Here is a 20,920-nt window from a genome sequence, read left to right as displayed (position 1 = left end):
AAATATCTCCTTCCCAGGTGGTGCTAGTGGTAAAGAACCCACCTGCCAATATAGGAGACTGTAAGAGATAGGGGTTTGGTCCCTGGGTTGGGAAGATCCTCTGGAGGAGAGCATGGCAACCCATTCCAGTATTCTTGTCTGCAGAATCCCATGGACAGAGGAGCCTGGCGGGCTACAGTCCATGGGGTCGCAAAGAGTCAGACGTGGCTGAAGTGACTTAGCACGCAAAAATCTCCAGATCTGGTGACTTCTCTCCATCCCCACTTGCCCTCCTGTACCAGTGTCCTGGGGCTGACGTAACAAATGAGCACAAACTTGGCTTAAAGCTGCAGAAGTGTATCCTGTTACACTTCTGGAGGAGGAAGTCAGGATGTCAGCAGGGCTCCCTCTGAAGCATCTAGAGGGGGGTCCTCCCCTGCCTCAAGCAGCTCCCGGGGGCTCCAGGAGCTCCTCGGCTGGTGACTGCATCCCTCGTGAAGCTCTGCCTCTGTCTTCACAGCGCCTTCTTTCTGTCTCTCCTCCAGTGTCCTTTATCAGGACATTTGTCCTTGGATTTAGGGCCCATCTGGGTAATCCAGGATGATCTCATCTCAAAGTCATTAATTTAATTATATCTGCAGAAGACTTCCCTGGGGGGCCAAGTGGTTGAGAATCTTCCCTCCAATGCAGACGACACGGGTTCAATCCCTTGTCCGGGAAGATTCCACATGCCTCAGGGCGACTAAGCCCATGAGCCACAACTACTGAGCCTGTGCTCAGGAGCCCTCGATTTGCAACTGTGGAGCCCATGTGCTGCAACTCCTGAAGCCCGTGTGCCTAGAGCCTGTGCTTCACAAGAGAAGCCCCCGCCCTGAGAAGCCTGTGCACGGCGTCGAAGAGTAGCCCCTGCTCACCACAACCAAGTGAAGTCTGTGCGCAGCAATGAGGACCCAGTGCAACCAAGAATAACCAATTAGTTTCAAAAATAATTTATATTTTAAGTTACAAGCGCAAAACATGAGAGACCACCAAGCCAACTAGTTAGAAACAAGAAAATACAGGCACACCCATAATCCCCACGAACAAAGATATCTGGTGTCCAACCCTTCAAACATCCCTTTGCTCTTTTTACTTATATGGATCCCGAACGGGTGGCCGTGTACGTGGAAACTGTGACAACTCCTGGCCTTTGCATTCAGCTTCCTCTGATCTCCTGTGTGACTATCCATACAGAACAATTCAGCACAGATTAGAAATAAACCAGATTTAACTTCAAAGGACAAGCAGTCAAGAGTTAAGCTAAGAAAGAAGGAGGATTTTCAGCTGTCTGGAGGTGGGGAAAAGATTTTCAATGGGACTGGAAGTTCTCTTTATTTGGCAAAAAAAAAAAAAAAAGCACTAAAAAGAAGGAAAGCCCAAACCCCAAACAAAGATCTGGGGAATCACTACATCAAGGTGGATGGATTACAAATAATTTATTTTCTTAAAAAAAAAACTTTAATGATATTATATTATCATAATGTTTTACCACTAAAAAGAGTCTAAGAAGGCTTTGAGGGATTACTGATGAAAAAGAATGATTTCATAAAACCCAGCAATTCTTAAGGAGAGTGCAGCCAAAAGGGCCTTTCCTGTTCTTTTATGGTTTCTTCCAAGAACAGGCTCACTGAGACAGAGAGCGAGTGAGCCGATAGCCACAGACCTGAGGGAAGCTGTGAACATCTCAACTCCAGGAATGAGAGTTGCCTGTGAGCGCTTTGGAAGGAGTGGGTAAGAAAAGGCATTCGAGGTGTCTCTCTTTCAAAGGACTGTGGTGAGAGATTTCCCTGGTGATCCAGTGGTCAAGACTCCATGCTTCTGCTGCATGGGGCATAGGGTCCATCCCTGGTCAGGGAACTAAGATCCCACATGCCTCGAGGCACAGTGGAAAACAGAAATGACTGTGGGGAAAAAAAATGGAAATTCTTAACTGTCCAGAAAGAAAGGCTGAACCATCATGTTTGCTTTTTTTTTTTTTAATATTTTGCTGCAAATGTTTCCCCAAACTCTACGTTCTTTATTACAAAAATTATTTGTACAAACATCCCTTCTTAAACAGTGATTAGTAATCCTAATATTTACATTCAAGTGTTTCACAGATTCCCATTTAGTCTAAAAAAGTATCATTAAATAGAAACACATACTCAGAGGCACAGTCTAGAGGGCTGCGGGCACAGAAGTCCCTGTTTTCTATTCCTTCATCCAGGGCAGGCATTGTTAAGTGATAACAGCACTCTTTTCCATCAGTCTAGAGACTGTCTCTGTATTCCTGTCTTTAGGAAAGGCAGCTTCTTGGAGTGGAGTGGATCAGAGAGACCAAAAAACCCCCCAGAACAAACAAACAAACAAACAAAAAAAAAACTCACTTCACTGCAGGTGCAAACCCAAGACGCCACCTAGTGGCAGAGCGTCCTAATTGCAGGCAGAGTACAACTGAAACTAGAAGAACCAGTTGGTTCCCTGGGCCAGCTAAGAAAGCCAGCCACGATGACAGTAATTAAACTATTGGGTCTAGTCTTGAGTAAATACATAGAGAAAAATTCTGAATTTCAACAGGGATTTTCCTTGCTTTAGCTGGAGAGATTGGCCAACAGAAGCATGCCATAACGAGGGACCTTTAGAAAATCCGATTCTCCCCCAGTATTCTCTTTGGGGAAGACTGGCTCTTCCATCTGTCAGGTTTACCCTGATGCCCAGATGTCTCATTCTGCAAACTGCACACCCTATGCCTCAGATTCACGTGGGTACTTTTTCCTGAGCAGAATGTGGCAGCCCTGCGTAAGGAGCTCCACTTTTGAATTTGAATGCTCCTCTTAAGCCTATGGCTCAGTGGTAAAGAACCCACCTGTCAGTGTAGGTGACATAAGAGACATGGGTTGGATCCCTGGTTTGGCAAGATCCCCTGGAGAAGGAAATCCACTCCAGTATTCTTGCTTGGGAAATGCCATGGACAGAGGAGCCTGGCAGGTAGCAAAGAGTCGTACACGACTGAAGAGACTTAGCTCGCACAGTTAAGCAGCCTACCCTGAGACAAGTGCTGCTATCCCCACTTTCCAGGCAAGCACACTGAGGCTCAGAGAGGGGAAGCAGCTTGGCCAGGGCCACAGAGTGAGGAAGATACAGGCAGGATTGAGACGTCATCCTGCTGCCCAAGCTGGGGCTACAGTGTCAGCCCCTTCCTGACAGCAGGCTGGAGTCCAGACAGGTCCGCTCTGCTCCTGGGAACGTCCCACCATGGCAGGACAGAAGCAGCCCAGATGGGCCAACAGGTCCCCATTGGAGGGAGCTGGGCACAGTGCGGGGTCCCAGGGTCAAGTCTGGGCCTGGACTGTCCTGACCATCTGCTCCAGGGCTCCAAAGCCAGATGCTGAGTGGCATTCTGTTGTCTCTAGCTATGCAGCTTATCAGCCTCCTGGCCTCCCTGTCCTGGGCAACATACCTCTGCATGGGCGGCTATGATAATGTGTGCCGTCTACAGGCACAGAGATAAAGGCCCAGGGCTGGCTCAGGAGGGGGCAGGCCCTTGCCGCCCCCGCACTCTGCCCGCCACCTGCCCCTTGCCACCGCCCTGTCCTCCCACAGTCTCTCTGCTCTCTCCACATCTCTGTCTGCCGCGTGGCAGCCCTGCTGTCCTCATCAGGCCGAGCTCCTCCCTGCTGACGCCTGGGCTCAGTTTCTGTCTCTAACATCCGCGCTCTCTCATCCTGCTCTTCTCTGTCTCTGTCTTCCCTCCCCCTGTCTTCCTCTTCTTCCCTCCCTGGGATCAGGGAAGAACACAGCCCACTTCAGTTTCTCATGGTTCAGTGCCGACATGGGGGCTGCCCCAGCTCTCTGCCAGGACTTCCCTCTGGCCAGGGAGCCCACCTCCCCAAACAGCCTCCCCTCAGGTGCGTCATGAGTGACTGGAAGCCCCGGGCCAGGCCTGGTGAGGACAGGGGCTCGGGGTCCTTCCCGGGAGGGCAGGGAGGGGCCGCCTCCCAGGGTCCAGCTGGTTCAGAGGCCCAGTTCCCAATCCAGCCCTGTGGAGCCTCAGCCTGCCCAGAGGTGGAGGTCTGTCTTGAAACCTCACCCCAGCACTCAGGGGCCCTCCCAGGCTGCAGGCGCCCTCCAGCTTCTGGGCTGGGAATCTAAGAGCTGCCAGTTCATATGTGCACACACACACACACGTACTTAATTCTTAGGGCAAAGGGTGACTATAGTATGTATACTTTCTGGCATTAATTTTTTCTTTGAACCATGCAAAAGGATTCACAGTAAAAACTCACACCTTCGGTCCCTCATTCCATCTTCCCAAAGGCAGCCAGCTAGCAGTTTCTGGTGAATTCTTCTAGAGAAAGTGAATGTGTAACCTGAGTACTTATGGGGGGTATTTGTGCAATTCCCCACACACGCCAGCATCCTTTACACAAAGCTGCCGTTACTCTTTTCACTTAACTGATCTTAGAAGTTCCACTATCTACCCCATCTTTATATAGGTAAATGTATATATAAGCCTCATCTTTAGGAATATGTATTGGTATATATAATTCCCATGCCACAAAACCCATTCTTTAGTATGAACAATTGAGTGATTTCTAGTATATTCAGAGTTGTGCAATCATCGCCACTAATTTTAGAACATTTTCATCTCCCTAAAAAGAAAGCCCAGACCCATTAGCAGTCACTCCCGAGTCCCAGTCCCCAGTCCCCAGTCCCTGGCAATCACTAATCTACTTTCTTGTCTCTCGGGACTTGCCTGTTCATTTCATATAAATACAGAATGTAGCCTTTGGTGTCTGGCTTCTTTCACTCAGTATAATGTTGTCAAGGCTCTGTAGTGTGTATCCATGCTGTGTTCCTTGTGATGGCTAATATTCCACTATGTGGCAATGCCACATTTCCCATACCCCATTGACTTCGCAGCGTTCCTCTGACGGGTGTGCCTTAGTGTACTAATCTGCAATGGTATTTCGGTTGTTTCCAGTTTTTTGATACTACATATAGTGCTGCAGTTCATTTCCTTCTGTTCTTTGCAAATGTACATGTAAGAAATTGCCTCATTGTGGAATTACCAGGTCAAGGTAATACAAGTTTTATCTTTTATTACATATTACCAACTGTGCTCCAAAGATGGAATATATGAAGTGACATTTTCCCCCACAGACTTGCCAAAGCATTTTATCAAAAATCTTAGCCATCAGTTTTGGAAGGTGCTATCTCCCTGTGGTTTTCATGTCCAATTTTTCTCTTTTGAGTGAAGTTGAATGCCTTGTCATTCCGAGTTGTCTGTTCATAACTTTTGTTTGTTCCTCTATTGGGTCATTGATGTTACTGATTTGTAAAAGCTCTTTATATATGGAGGAAATTAGTTGTCTTTTTTCTGATAGGTTGCCATTTTTTCCCACAGTTAATCATATTATTCTTTCTCTATGCAGAAAATTTTAAGTACTCAATGCATCCTTTATGGCTTCTGGGGTATGTAGCTTTCCTAGTACTGTTAGGAAGATTACAGAAAGGGGCCAGCAACTATCTATGACCCATCAAGGGAACCAGACAAATCAACAGGTGGCTCTTACATAAAATTCTATGAGTGGGGAAGCCCAGTGGACACAAGACTTAGAGTTGGTGTGTGGGACACCTTCCTGGAGGCAGGGAGGGAGTCACGTCTGAGCTGAGACAGAAGGGGTATGGGCATTGGCAGGCAGAAGGGATGCAAAGGGAAAGCCCCATAGTCCAACTGTAGAGCAGAGGGTTGTCTGGGAAAATGGAGACTCGCATTGGTATCTCAGGGTCTGGGGCAGTGGGAAGGTGAGCAGGCCAGGCCACATTCCATTCTTGCCTCAGGGCAGCAGAGACACTGCAGGTTCCCCCCATGGAGAAATGCCTCCATTCGCCTTAGGGAAGGTTCCGAAGGACTGGAAGGGTCAGCGAGGAGGCACATGCGAGGCCACATCCCATGGGGAGTGGAAAGGTGGGAAGGGACAAGAGCCGAAGAGCGGGCAGGTGGAGAAGATCCAGGCTTGGCCCCAGAGGGCTGGACCGGAGGGCAAGGCAGGGAGAGCCTGGAGTCCAGGTACTCCAGGGCTGCACACACTCATATGCTGTCCATCCATTTATGACTTCCCAGGCCAAGCTGCAGGCTAGAAATCCATTTATTCTCGGGCCAGCGGCTCCATCTGCCTGACGGGGCTGCCATGGCACAACTTACATCAGCAGCACAGGCAAACCAGAGCTCACTGGGCGGCCAGGGCCAGACATGGGCAGCAGATGGAAGAAGGCCCAGCTCCTGACTCTCAGGGCTGCAGGGTGCGGCTCTGAGCAAGGCAGAGCCTGTGGGTGCATAGGATGGCGCTGAGCTGGCACCCTGGTCCCACCCCCTCTGCTCGGCCCCCAGAGGAGCTGAGACCAACAACCTGGGGTCCTTTTCCCCAGGAGAACTTCTCTCTGCGTCTGCCTCTTTGTCGATCTCTCTGTCTTTCCAAATGCCTCTGCCTCTCGCTGGCTCTTTCTCTTTCCTTCTCCTCTTCCTCCTCAGAGTGGAACCCATTCATCCTGTGGGTGTCAGGTGGGGCAGGCCCACATGCTGCTGGCCGGGCAGGCACCTCCTGGGGCTGGTGGGGCTGGCAGGCAGCTCCGGGGTCTCTGCTCTGAGTGGCTTCTCTCACCTGTCCTTTGCACTTGCCAGATCCAACTAATCTGCAGGGACTCGTGGCTGCCACTCCAGATGCATCCAGCAGGGGATGGGGAGATGGATGCTTTCCCCACACAGAAGGCCTTTTCACCTGGCATATCTTTTTCCTAGACCCTTGGTGACCAAGCATCCCCCTTACTAGCAGACAAATTCCACTACCAGTGATTTAGAGTTTAAATGAGGAAGAATGCCTGTTAAATGGGCCCCAACATTTAACAACGTTCAACATATCAGTCATTAACACTCTAGTATAAATGAGCCAATAATTTTTTTTTTTTTTTTCCTATTCTACCTGCCCCGTCCCCTCCAGCTAGGGGGATGCTGCCTTAAGAAGACTTTACTAGTTTGTTTTTGCAAGAGGGGAGGTGTGGAGAGAGAAGCAGAGCAAAGGGACCCCCAGAGAAGGGAGGAAGGGCATAAGCAGGGGGCAGAAAGGAGGGGATTTGGGGGGAAAACCAGAGGAAGGCAATTGGGACAAATGTTATTAAGAAGCAGCCATTTATTTGTCTAGTTCTTCACGGCCAACACAGCACAGCCACAGGAAAGTCCCCAAGCCTTGTATCCCTCCCTCCTCTGCCTTCCAGATGGGAACACCGAGACCTGGAGAGAAGGGTCTCACTGTGGATCACGCACACATCCACGTCTCCTAACTCCAAACATAGGTGCCCTGCCGGCCACTCTGTCATCCTCCCCACAACCCCAGAGGTGCCAGCCTCTCCTCCTAGGATTTCCGAGGAGGGCAGGAAGGCCCTCTTGGGCCCCTGATTTATGATTTTCTGACAGCTTCCTTCCTGCTACCATTCCCTTCCAGCCCCAGTCCCAGCCCCATGAGGAAGGAAAGAACTGGGTGAGAAGGGCAGCTCCATGGAGCATAACTAACTTGGCTGGGCAGCTACAGGCCCTCGGGTCCCCCAGCATCCCCGCCCTGGCCCAGCGAGGGGCCGCAGCCCCGGGCCTCCAAATCAAAGGCAAAGGACGCAGGCATTGTTCCCTAACCTGGAAGGCCGGCCCTCTGGCCCTGCCCTTTGTCTAGGCAGAGGTTCTGCAGACCTCTGGTGCTGCCTGGGCCCCTGGGGGCTGCTGCCATGGACTTGGGTACCCCAGCCCTCTTGGGCTGCTCCTGCCCCTATAGAATGGGCAGGATATGGCTGCAGATCACCAGGGGCACCTGGGCTGGTGTGTGGACAGGGCTGATCTTACAGGCACCCCCAGCCGGGGAGGCTGCCTTTGGGACATAGGCGGAGAGGAGAGGCCCTTAGCACAGGCCCCAGGGGGAGATAACGGGAAGGAAGGCTGTGACCCAGGTTTGTTTGCTGTTAGGAGAACAGCATTTCCTGTTTGGACTAGGCTGCTGGATGTGTCAGTGAATCCACACCAGCAGGGCTATGTTTTCCAGACCCCGTGGCCTGCTTCGGGGTTGGGGTGGGGGCGGGCAGTGTCTGAGTCCATGTCCCCATGTGGCCCACACACTTGTGTGTGCGTGTGTGCTGCCTCTTACCTCCTCAGCTCCCGATGGGAGTCTAAATCTGCGCTGATCTCTCTTTTCACCCAAAGAAGCCCCCCATGCAGGGCTGGACCAGAGGGTGGCAGTGTGGCCTGGTGGGTAAGCACCCAGGCCGGCCTCCATCACTCACCAGCCTTGAGCCCCACACCTGGGGATAATCTGGCGGCCTCCCAGGTGTGGGGGAAGAGGGCAGACGACAACGAAAGTAAAATGCTTAGCGCAGCACCTGGCGCACAGTCAGCGCTCCGACCAGACCGGAAGCTGCTGTCGTTACTGGCGGTTTGTGGTCGAGTCTTGGCAGCGAGAAGATCAGGCCCCCGGGGAGGAGGCCCCTCTCCTCCCCATCTCAGCAAACGCTGAAACCTCAAATGACCAAACCCAGGTCCCCGCAGCATTTCCTGCCCTTCCTGCTCAGGGAGCAAAGAGGACCAGAAACTAGACTGATGTGCACCAGGAGGGTGTGCTCGAAAGGGCGCCTCATACTCTGCCCCAGGACCACTGCCCAGAGACCCAAAGCTTAAAAACTGCCTTGTCTTTTGTTTGTTTAATTGAAGCAGGGTTGATTTACACTGTTGTGTTAGTTTCTGGTACACAGCAAAGTGACTCATTTATATATATACACGTTCAGTTTTTCGTATCATTTTCTATGATAGGTTATTACAAGATAGTAAATATAGTTCCCCTTGTTTATCTATTTTATATAAAGTAGTGTGTATCTGTTAATCCCAAATACCTAATTTATCCTTCCCGCACCTTTCCCCTTTGGTAACTGCAAGTTTGTTTTCTATGTCTGATTCTATTTCTGTTTTGGAAATAAGTTCATTTGTATCATTTTTAAGGTTCTACATATAAGTGGTATCATATGGTATTTGACTTTCTCTCTGACTTACTTCACTTAGATGATCTCCAGGTCCATCCATGTTGCTGCAAATGGCAATACGTCGTTCTTTTTACGGCTGAGTAACATTCCATTGCATATACAATGAGATATCACGGTATATATAGGTGTATATATATACCACATTTTCGTTATCCCCTCACCTGTTGAGGACCACTTAGGTTGCTTCCATGTCCTTAACTGCCTCGCTCTGGGACTTCCCTAGCAGTCTAGTTGTTAAGACTGTGCACTCTCAATGCAGGAGGCATGGATTCAACCCCTGGTTGGTGAACTAAGATCTACACAACAAAGAGTAGAAAATACAGCATAACTAATAATATAAAAACACTACATCTCAGAAGGACATTTAAGGGCATGAAGAAATGCTCATGCTATCTTAAAGAGAAAGCAAAGCCAACACTTACAGTGATCTACAAATATGTAGGAACATGTAAAGAAAAAAAAACCTGCCTTGTTTTTCCAGGTAAGGAAATGAGGCTCAGAGAGGAGAGGTGACTTGTCCCAGGTCACACAGTACCAAGTGGTTGCTCACTGACGTCTGGGCCAAAGGGGCACTGAGCCTGCATTAACTGCTGGACTGCACTGCCACGGGCTCTAGCTGTAGAGGTTATTTTTTTGGCTGCGCTGGGTCTTTCGTTGCTTTGTGCGGGCTTTCTCTAGTTGTGGCTCCGGCTTCTCATTGCGGTGGCTTCTCTTGTCAAGGAGCATGGGCTCTATGTTCTCGGGCTTCAGTAGTTGCAGCGCACGGGCTCCATGGTTGCGGTACATGAGCTCTAGAACACGGACTCTCGTAGCTGTGGTGCACGGGCTTGGTTGCTCTGCGGCACGTGGAATCTTCCCAGAGCAGGGACTGAACCTGTGTGGCCTGAATTGGCAGGCAGATTCTTATTCACTGTGCCACCAGGGAACTCTGGGTTTTTAAAAAAATATGTATTTTCATTTATTTATTTGGCTGCATGGGGTCTTATTTGAGGCACACAAGATCTTCTAGCTGCAACATCCGGGCTCTAGTTCCCCAACCAGGTATCAGACCCGGGTCCCCTGCACTGGGAGCATGAAGTCTTAGCCACTGTTTCACCAGGGAAGCCCTCAGTTCAGTCACTCACTCATGTCTGACTCTTTGCAACCCTATGAACTGCAGCACACCAGGCCTCCCTGTCCATCACCAACTCCCAGAGCTTACTCAAATTCATGTCCATCCAGTCAGTGATGCCATCCAACCATCTCATCCTCTGTTGTCCCCTTCTCCTCCTGCCTTCAGTCTTTCCCAGCATCAGGGTCTTTTCAAGTGATTCGGTTCTCTTCATCAGGTGGCCAAAGTATTGGAGTTTCAGCTTCAGCATCAGTCCTTCCAATGAATATTCAGGACTGATTTCCTTTAGAATTGACTGGTTGGGTCTCCTTGCAATCCAAGGGACTCTCAAGAGTCTTCTCCAACACCACAGTTCAGAAGCATCCATTCTTCGGCGCTCAGCTTTCTTTATAATCCAACTCTCACATACATGACTACTGGAAAAACCATAGCCTTGACTAGACGGACCTTTGTTGGCAAAGTAATGTCTCTGCTTTTTAATATGCTGTCTATGTTGGTCATAGCTTTTCTTCCAAGTAGCAAGCATCTTTTAATTTCATGGCTGCAATCACCATCTGCAGTGATTTTGGAGCCCCAAAAAATAAAGTCTGTCACTGTTTCCACTGTTTCCCCATCTATTTGCCATGAAATGATGGGACCAGATGTCATGATCTTAGTTTTCTGAATGTTGAGTTTTAAGTCATAGCTATGCTGCTGCTGCTGCTGCTAAGTCGCTTCAGTCGTGTCCGACTCTGTGCGACCCCATAGACAGCAGCCCACCAGGCTCCCCCGTCCCTGGGATTCTCCAGGCTATAGTTTCAAATAAATACCCTGGACCAAGGGCCCCCAGCCTCTGATGTCACAATGTTGATAACAGCTTTTCCTTAGAGTATCCACTGCTGGAGAAATTCCACAGTGGCTCAGAGCTCCCACAAGTTTGGTGATAAAGGAACATGTATGCAGTCCATCTGGGCTTCCCTCGTGGCTCAGTGGTAAAGAACCCGTCTGCCAATGCAGAAGACTTGAGTTTGATCCGAGTTGGGAAGAGCCCCTGGAGTTGTTTTTTTGTTGTTTAGCTGTGTCCGACTCTTTGTGACCCCACAAAGCACACCAGGTTTCCCTGTCCTTCACTCTCTCCTGGAGGAAATGTCCATTGAATCAATGATGCCATCCAACCATCTCATGCTCTGTCGTCCCCTTCTCCTCCTGCCTTCAGTCTTTCCCAGCATCAAGGTCTTTTCCAATGAGTCGGTTCTTTGCATCAGGTGGCCAAAGTATTGGAGCTTCAGTTTCAGTATCAGTCCTTCCATTGAATATTCAGGGTTGATTTCCTTTAGGATTGACTGGTTTGATCTCCTTGCTGTCCAAGGGACTGCCAAGAGTCTTCTCCAGCACCACAGTTTGAAAGCATCAATTATTTGGTGCTCAGCCTTCTTTATGGTCCAACTCTCACATCTGTACATAGTTACTGGAAAAACCTTTAACTTTAAGTGTATGGACCTTTTTCTCAAAGTGATGTCTATGCTTTTTAATGGGCTGTCTAGGTTTTTCATAGCTTATCTTCCAAGGAGCAAGTGTCTTTTAATTCCATGGCTGCAGTCACCATCTGCAGTGATTTTGGAGCCCAAGAAAGTAAAATCCATCACCGTTTCTATCGTTTCCCCATCTATTTGCCATGAAATGATGGCACCGGATCCCATGATCTTAGTTTTTTTAATGTTGAGTTTTAAACCAGGTTTTTTTTCACTGTCTTCTTTTACCTTCATTAAGAGGCTCTTTAGTTCCTCTTCACTTTCTGCCACTGGGGTGGTGTCATCTACGTTATCTGAAGTTATTGATATTTCTCCCTCTGGAGTAGGAAATAGCAACCTGCTCCAGTATTCTTGCCTAGAGAATTCCATGGACAGAGGAGCATGGCAGGCTACAGTCCATGGGGTTGCCAAGATTAGGACATGACTGAACGATTGAGCCCATGTGTTCATCACGGAGCATCTCAGACGCATTGCGAACAGGTGTGGCGGTGCTCCTCACTCGGTGGTCCTCCCGGGTCCCTCCCAGGACAGAAGCCACTGCCCAGTACTTTCCCTTCCTAATGAGCTGTGTGCCCTTCAAAGTGCTATCTGGGGTGTTCGGCTTTCAAAATATATATATATATATATATGTATTTATTTGGCTGCACCAGATCTTCGATCTTTGTTGAGGCAGGCAAGATCTTTACTTGTGGCATGTGAACTCTTCGTTGAGGCATGTGGGATCTAGTTCCCTGACCAGAGGTTGAACCTGTCGGTCCCGGCAGAAGCGGGGAGGTCAGAGACTATTCTGGAGTTTGGGAAGGTTCTAGGTGCCCTCTGATGAAAGCTATGGCCCCTCCACATAAACACACACTCCTGTCACAGACACATACATCACACACACGCACACAGACATCACACATTTCACACACCCCACCACGCTTGCACACACATGTGTCATATACACATACCACCCTGGCATACACTTTGGAGGAATTCACAGCCCTCTGCCCAGAAGCCCATCCATACACCCCAGATGAAGTAACTCCACCCTAAGCCTGTCCTTCCAGTATCACAGATGGGGAGACCCAGGCCCCGACCAAATGCTGTCTGCACTCTTCCTTGATTGTGCTAAAGAGATGACACCCCCTCTGAAGTCAGGAGGCCTGGATCTGACCACTCATGGAGTGCTTTGGGTAGATAACATCTCCTCTTGGCCTGTTTCTCCATCTGTAAAACAGCAATAAAAGTGGACACTGACTTATAGGGTCAGCCCAGGTCTTCTTCTCCCAGGGCGGGCTACAAGTGCCTGGGCCTTCCTCTTTTTCTCTCTAAAATAGGGATGACTGTGCCCACCTCACCCACAGTAGTCTTAAGATTAAACTGAGAAAGAACGAGAAGCGCAGGTGAGGTGCCCCCACACACAGTGGAGCGCACCGCTTGGGCAGCTTTTGTTGCATAAGTGGACCGCCCCTCTTGCCTCGATGACTGGATCCCTCAAAAATATCCAGAGGGGATGAGGCCCCTGGCATCATTAGCCCAGGCTTGGTGGTTTTGGGTCCTGGCTGCGTCAGAGACCGTGGCTCGGCCTCAGTTTGCAACACGTGGTTGGGCACCTAGGAACTGGCACCCCGCCCCCAAAAGGGACAAGCAGCGCAGGGCACCAGGCTCAGGTGGGCACCTGGCGGGCTTCCTGGCGGGGTCGCCCGGCCCCCTGGGGCTCCTTCCGGGTTGGCAGCGGCGGCGCAAGGGGCGGGGGGCCGCGCGGAGGGGCCGGGCGAGGCCGGGAACGCGCGCCCCCGCCCCGCGCCCGCCTCCCGCCCGCCCTCCCGCCGCTGCGCTGGGAACCGGGATCCGCGCGTCCGGGGCGGCTGGCGGCGCGGGCGGGCGGGCGAGCGGGCACGCCAGGCTGGGGGCGATTGCGAGGGGCCGCGCGCGGAGGGCTCCGGGCGCAGCATGGGCGGCCCGCGGGCCTGGGCGCTGCTCTGCCTCGGGCTCCTGCTCCCAGGAGGGAGCGCCGCGTGGAGCGTCGGGGGAGCTCCGTTCTCTGCGCGCAGGTAAGGGCTGACCCCCACACCCTGCACCACCTCAGTGTCCTGCCAGCCCGGGGTTGGGGATCAGGACTCGGGGCACCCCCGCCCCCAACCTCCGTGCAAGCCCAGGATTGGGAAAGGGACCCGGTTCCCCACCTCACTGCCAGCTCCGGTGGGGGCAGGGACCGTGGGCCTCATTAGCTGGCAGGAGCTCCGGGCCGTGCGGGGGTCCTCTGCTTCACGTATCCAGAGCCAGCAGCCCCCGACAGCGTTCTCCAGCCCCCACCACTTCAACTCCGGACCCCAGGGGAGGGGGAAGGGACACGACGGAGGAAACCCCAAGATTCCTCGTCCCCTCCGCAGGGCCCCCTCCCTGCACGTAGGAAAAGCCCAGATCACCCTCTAGCTGACACTTGGGGGACCCTCCCCCCTTTACTCTGCTCCTGGCTTTTTTTAGTATCCCAGCTATTTATTTCCCTCGAAGGAAGAAGACGGGTGGAGTTTCACAGACCTAGGGTCAGTGTCGGCCCCCAGGGACCTGGCATTTTAGACTGAGTGCTGTGGGAGTGCTCTGTCTTCCTGCCCGTCACTCAAGAGCAGGGAACATTCTATCTGGTGGTGTTTATGGAGCATCCCCTAGTACCAGCCAGGGGGCCCTTTACATGCAGTGTTAAGGATTGAATGAGTTAGGGAAGACTTGTCCCCATTTAGCAGATGAGCAAATCGAGGCCCTGGAGAATTGACAAAATCTAGGCTCTCTGAGCACTGACAGAAGAACCGGGATTCAAATCTGTGTCTTTCTGGCCTTGGTGACACTGTTTGAACCTGCCCAGGCCCTGGTCCTGACTGTAGCCCCTGCCCCCGCTGCGGTCCCCTCTCAAGGGCCAGCCACTGCTGTTGTCTGAGGCAAACAATACAGAGTAGCCAGGCCTCTCCGGGCCTTTTCATCCCATTCAAAGGCCTGCCGGGCCCCCACCCCCTATGGCCTCAATTCTTTAATTCTTTTCAGAAATTCCGCTTTCCCAGTGGTCAGGGGCCAGCGTGTACCCACTGGGCTAGCAAGAGCAGGTGACGCAGGCAGGGCTGGAGGGCAGAGGTGGCTGTGATGTCAGAGGCCAGAGGTGCAGTTGTCTGAGACGGGGACTGATGCTGGCCGCTGTCACAGCCACCACCGCGCATGCTGACCTGGGCTGGCATTTCACCTGCACCTGTCCCCCTCCAGAACCTTTCCGACTGCCAGGAAGGCACACATTTGTATGGTCCTCATTTCATAGAAGACAAAGCTGAGGCTCAGAGAGGGGATATGACCTGCTGAGGGCAAGGACGTGAACCCCCAGGGTCCCAGGTGCCAGAATGACCAAGACTCTGACCTGGGAATACCCAGTGTCAAGCTCAGGATGACGGTTGAGAAGGGCGTAAGGCCTGCACTGCCCTTCAGCCAGTGCACTGCCTCCCAGCCTGGGCTCCTTTCCCCGCAGGGCTCCCCGTGTGGGAGCAGGACTGTGGCTGTGGGGCTGTCACCCGGTCATTGAAGGCTCAGAGTGGCCTGAGCATCACAAAAGCCCTGTAGGCAATGCTGTTGCTCCCATTCTATAGATGGAAAGACTGAGGCCAAGAGAAGAAACAGCACCTCAATCTAAGTCAGTCAGTTCCCAGATCCAGTGTTCTCTTCACCACGGCAGCTCTCTGGAAGAGGGAGCACGGGTGTCAGCTTGGGGAGCCGGGAAGGGTTTGCAGGTCATGGCCAGCAATCAGGGGCTCCAGCCTCAGACACAGCAAGGTCTCCTTCCCGCTCTGTCACCCACTCAGCGTGTGACCTTGGGCAGGTCTCTTCGTGGCTCCAGGGCTTAGTTCCCCTCTCAGTTTCCTCCCTCTTCCCCTCTCCCCTCCCCTCATCCCCTGCTCACGCAGGTTCTGAGGAGGGTCCCAACCTGCAACACCAACGTTAAGTGGGGGGGGGGACCCTCGCTAGAGGAATCTGTGGTTCTGGGCTGCCAGGACCTCCCCTTGTGGCCCCAGCCCAACCTCGCTGGGCCTTGCTGGAGACGGCATGGGGATGTCGCGCCCATCACCCCTCCCTCCAGCCCCGCGCCCCAGGCGCCCCTTGGCAGCCGAGGGACCAGAGGCAGAAAAGAGGCTTTGTGCCTGGGGAGGGGGAGGCCCGGGACAGCATCCAAGGGGCCGCCCCCAGGCCCAAGAATGTGGCAAGACTTCGAGACCCCCGGAACCAGGGTGCCTGGGGCTGTGCAGAGCTGCCTGTGCTCGTCTTGCCCCTGTCCGCCCCCGCAGTCCCTGCTGGGGAGTCTTCCGCCCCTCCGAGGACCCTTCCAGCCTGTAATGACCCGTCTGTGTCTCAGCACTGTGGCTCTGGAGTTGATGCCATCACCGGCGTCCTGGCCCATCCTCCTCTCTTGCAGAGTACTGGCTTCCTCTGGGCAAATCCCAGAGTCAAGGAGAGTGGAGAACTTTCTTCCCCATCCTCTCCCCGGGGAGCTCAGATCCCAATGTTGCACCCATAGGGGTGACCTGGGTAGGTGACTTCTCTCGGGGCCTCAGTTTCCCCTCTGTAAAATGTAGAGCCTGACAGTCACGATCTCAAAGTCAAGGCTTGGGGTGGGGGTCGACCCTGTACGGAAGGTGCAGTACTGGTGTCCCTCAGGGAAGCCCCTGGACCCCAGCCTCCTGGCGTGGGCCCCATGTCACGGTCCAGGAACAAGAACGACCAAAAAGCACGTCAGCACTGCGCTCGGGGCTTAGGGTGAGTCACCCCCTGCTGGAGGAGGTCCTGCTGTCCCCACGTGCAGATGGACAGAGCGAGGCCCAGAGCCGGCCAGGGCTCGTCTGAGGTCACCAGGTTAGGGAGCAGCAGGGCCAGGGTTGGAGCTTGGACTCCGGTGTGGGGTTCGGGCTCCGTCCACCCCACCCCCACCCATGGGTCTTCTTTCTTTCCTTTCCTTTTCATAACGGCCCTTGGCCCCCAGCCCGCTTGGCTGCCTCCTGCAATTAGCCCCTATCACTGTTCCGGATCACAGCCCTGGGCCCTGTGGAGACAAAGTCCCCTGGGCCCCTCGTGGCAGGGGGTTGAGGGCAGGTCGGGGAGGGGGGGGAGCGGCCCTTTTAGGGGCAGCTGGTGCCAGGCCGAGCTGGTCTGGCCTGTTTTCTCTCCTCCCGGCAGCCTGTGGGGCTGCAGAGGTGCTGAGTGGGCAGGAGTGGCAGGCCCAGCAGAGGGGTGCTGTCTCCTCCCAGCCCCTGCCATCGCCCCGTCCCACAGGAGGTAACCCAGCCTCAGCGGCGGGGTCTCAGGCGGGTTCTCACTAAGCATGCCGGAAGGTGGGCGGGGGTTGGGAGGGCGAAGAAGCGCCCAAGGGCAGCAGGCTGGAGGCGGGGCTTCCAGGGGCCACGCCCACCTCTGGGAAACCCCCGGGTCCAGGCTCCCCTACCCAGGGCAACTGCCTGTCCTCAGTCATTCCGTCATTCAGCAAACCTCCCTGGGCGCCTTTAAAGCTGAGCCCCATCCTGGCTCGATCCCTGCCAGCACCCTCCCCTAGCACCTTCGTGGGGGAGAAAAAGCTCAAAGCTGCTGTGAGTGGCTGGGATGGGGTAGGGACACCCTGCAGATGCCCAGCTGTGCCTAGAGCCTCAGGAGGCTCCAAAGGTGATAGGAGTTTGCGGAAGCAGGGAGAGGGCTTTGCAGGCAGAGGGAATCTCGTCTGCAAGGATCGGGGGTGGGAAGAGGGCACTCATGGAGGGAGGGCAGGAAGGAGAAAGAGTGCCAGCTCAAGTGTGCGGGTCCCAGCGGTCAGGGTAATGGGCAGTGTGGGGGAATGTGGACTCCAGGCCGGTAACACCCCTGGAAAGTGGGCGGAGGGGCCAGGCTGGGACCCTGCTGAGGAGCTCCGGTTTTATCCTGGCCACAGCAGAGCTGGGTCTTCAAGGCCAGAGAGGGGTGGGAAAGTTTTTGGTGACCTCCCCCCATACAAGATAAAGGCCACGAGGGGCTGACCTTGAATGCCACCTGGTCTGACTGTCCTCTCCTGTCTAAAATCTCTGCTGGCCGGTCACCAGCTCGGTGTTCCCTACGCAGGGGAATTGGACTGATGAGCAGTAAACCAGGGAACCAGACAGCAATTCACACAGGGGAGATTTCAACTAAGGAGGAAGAAAAAAATGTGCACCTCTGCCTAGGGGACACCAGCCGCGGGCTCTGCAGAGCTCCGGTGACGTCTGGATTGGGGTGAGCGCCTCAGAGGCCCCCTCCTCTGGGTCGCCCACCTCTGTGCCTTTAGAGGACTGTTTCCTCCTCTGGGGTCGATTTCCAAGGGACTCAGAACAGTGAAGGGACGTCCCTAGAGTCCTATGGGGAGTTTGTCCGCTGGTTCCCTCCAGAGACTTCCTCCTCCAGGTGGGCCGGGTGGGGGTGGCAGGCGCAGGGCTAGGTTTCTGGGGCAGTGGCGGGACATTCCAGGTGTTCGCCGGCCCTCAGCCCTGCTCAGGGTCACAGGCCTGGGGCTGGGAAAGGAATGACCGCTTCAGGTGACCCTCTCAGCTCAAGCCCCCACCCCTCCAGACTTTCCTTTGTGGCTTGGAGCCCGGGGTCAGCAGGTTCCCAGGCAGAGGCCTTCACAGAGCCACAGACCGTAGCCCAGGAGATGGGGAGGAGACCGGAGCCCAGGGCCCTGGGAGGGAGGCGGGGGGAGGGCTAAGCATCCATATCCCTGGGTTCAAATCCAGACCCTCCACGCACCAGCTCAGTAACATCAACAGTTTTCTCCCCTCACTGAGCCTCAGTTTGTTATTGTTCAGTCGCTCAGCCATGTCTGACTCTGCAATCCCATGGACTTCAGCATGCCAGGCTCCCCTGTCCTTCACTATCTCCTGGAGTTTGGTCAAATTCATGTCCATTGAGTTGGTGATGCCATCCAACCATCTCATCCTCTGTGGCCCCCTTCTCCTCCTGCCCTCAATCTTGCTTCAGTTTACCCCTCTATTAAATGAGGCGGGGGATGTTCAGGCTGTGGGAAGATGATGTAAATATATTTATTTTTTGCATATTTATTTATTTGACTCTGCTAGGTCTTAGTTGCTGCTAGGAAAGATTGAGGGCAGGAGGAGAAGGGGACGACAGAGGATGAGATGGTTGGATGGTATCACCGACTCGATGGACATGGGTTTGGGTGAACTCTGGGAGTTGGTGATGGACAGGGAGGCCTGGCGTGCTGCGGTTCATGGGGTCACAAAGAATCAGACACGACTGAGCAACTGAACTGACTGACTGAGGTCTTAGTTGCAGTGTGAGGGATCTTGTTCCCTGATCAGGGATGGGACCTGGGCCCCCTGCATTGGGAGCTTAGAGTCTTAGCCACTAAACCACTAGGAAAGTTGATGTAAATACCTTTGGTATACAGTCAGGGCTCAATATGTGCAGCTCAGGATAATTATTCGGTGGCATTTGAAGGAGCCAGTCCTCCACACTTGGGGTGGTGACCTTGCTCCCGGCTGTCACACAGAGGGGACCTGAGGATAAGTGAGGCAGGGCCTGTCTCCCACATGCCTCAGGGAGGGAGGGGGTGGATGTGACTCACCAGCTGAATTCAGCGTGACAGGGATACAGAGCGGAGAACCACCGCTCTGCTCAGATGGGGGCAGAGGTGGGCGAGGACTCAGGGAGAGGTGACAGCACAGCGGGTGGGAGGTGCCAGGAGAGAACCGGGGGGAGGGTGCTCCAGGAGCGGACCCAGCAAAGGCCTGGAGGTGAGGGGCCCGTGGCAGGAGTGGGCGCAGGAAACGCCAAGGGCTGGGGGTGGAGACACCAGGGCCAGGTTTCCATTGTCTGACCCACCCCCGCCCCCACACAGGGCTCTGGAAGTCACTCCTCAACCGCAGCAGCAGGGAGACTCCCACCAGGGCCCAAGGGCTCGGAGGGCTCATGGGTCGCCCTGCCTGGAGTCTTGAGGCTCCCCGAGAGAGAGAGAGAGAGAGAGAGGGAGAGAGAGAGTGCATGCTGCAGGTGAGCCCTGGGCTTCCTGTCTGTTTCAGGAACTGGTGCTCCTATGTGGTGACCCGCACTGTCTCGTGCCACGTGCAGAATGGCACCTACCTGCAGAGGGTGCTGCAGAATTGCCCCTGGCCGATGAGCTGCCCTGGGAACAGGTGAGCGAGACCGTGTGGAGCAGGAGCTGCTGGCGTTCCTGCTGTGGTCGAAGAGCTGGGGCTGAGGGGAAGCCGGGGACCCCAAGGGTGGGTGGACAGAGGGCCCACTGCCCGTTTCCCGGCACCCCCCTTTGGCTCTTGGGCCACCCTGGAGAGCTTCCAGGGGGAGGATTCCCCCATTCACCCGCACACCTTCACTCAGTGAGCGTTCACAGCTGGAGGACGGGCCAGCCCAGCTCACAAGGGCTTCCTGTCCAGTTATTTTCTTGATTCCCCACCCCTGGCCAGGGGCTGGGGACGGACTGGAAGGGCTGAGGCCCAGAATTCAAGAGGAGGGACGCTCCAGAGAGGCCTGGAAGTGGCAGAGGATCCCAGGACCCTGGGCTTGTCCTCACGGAGGGCGGGAGAGGGAGCGGGAGGCCCTGTCTGAGCCGGGCGACCCGGGCGCTCTTTCAGCTACAGGACAGTGGTGAGACCCACGTACAAGGTGATGTACAAGATGGTGACGGCCCGTGAGTGGAGGTGCTGCCCCGGGCACTCGGGGCCGAGCTGCGAGGAAGGTAGGACTGCCTGGGGCCAGGCCAGGTGCCTCCCCTCAGGTGCGAGGGAGGAGCCGTAAACTGTCCTTCAGACGGTAGGCGCTGAGGGTCAGAGCAGCACGTGTATCAGGGGCTGCTGCATAGAGCTGCCGGTCAGTCGCACAGCCATGGTGGGTGTCTGCTGTCCCTCGGGTGTTGACGGGACCCAGTCAGGACCCCTGGAGGAATTTCCTGAGTGATGTGTGGCTCATAATCTGAAGTTGCACATCCCAAGCCTTTCCTCCAAACTTGGGGACATTTCCACGGGAGGTGGTGACGATGCAGGGGAGGATCAGCAAGATGGGGATGGCTACACCCCATCCTGCAGGTTCAGAAACCAAGGCTCGGGATATGTGACGGGCACGCAGGTCCTCAGTGGTGGGATTCTGCCTGGCTTCCCCCAGGCCCTCAGTGATGGGAGGACCCAGCGGGGCAACCTGGGGACGAACGTGCCCCAGGCAGAGGCACACCCTTACCACACTCCCT

The 20,920-nt window shown here is 54.2% G+C and overlaps 1 protein-coding gene across 8 annotated transcripts in view; it reads left to right on the top strand.

Moving 5' to 3' along the window:
• The first annotated feature begins 13,480 nt into the window (after positions 1-13,480).
• EMID1 (EMI domain containing 1) overlaps positions 13,481-20,920 on the top strand; it is a 40,296-nt gene continuing 32,856 nt past the window's right edge. The window contains exons 1-4 of one of the 8 annotated variants that reach the window (XM_070385908.1): positions 13,481-13,730; positions 17,791-17,940; positions 19,743-19,856; positions 20,313-20,416. In XM_070385908.1, the coding sequence (XP_070242009.1) occupies positions 13,630-13,730; positions 17,791-17,940; positions 19,743-19,856; positions 20,313-20,416 (469 nt within the window). In that variant the 5' untranslated portion in view covers positions 13,481-13,629. The remainder of the gene's footprint in view (positions 13,731-17,790; positions 17,941-19,742; positions 19,857-20,312; positions 20,417-20,920) is intronic. The other 7 variants (XM_070385906.1, XM_070385905.1, XR_011467413.1 and 4 more) reach the window with 7 other exon arrangements.

This window comes from Bos mutus, chromosome 17, assembly GCF_027580195.1.
Source record: "Bos mutus isolate GX-2022 chromosome 17, NWIPB_WYAK_1.1, whole genome shotgun sequence".
Taxonomy (NCBI): Eukaryota; Metazoa; Chordata; class Mammalia; order Artiodactyla; family Bovidae; genus Bos; species Bos mutus.
Note: the sequence above shows the minus strand (reverse complement) of the source record. Positions and strands in the feature narration are given on the sequence as shown.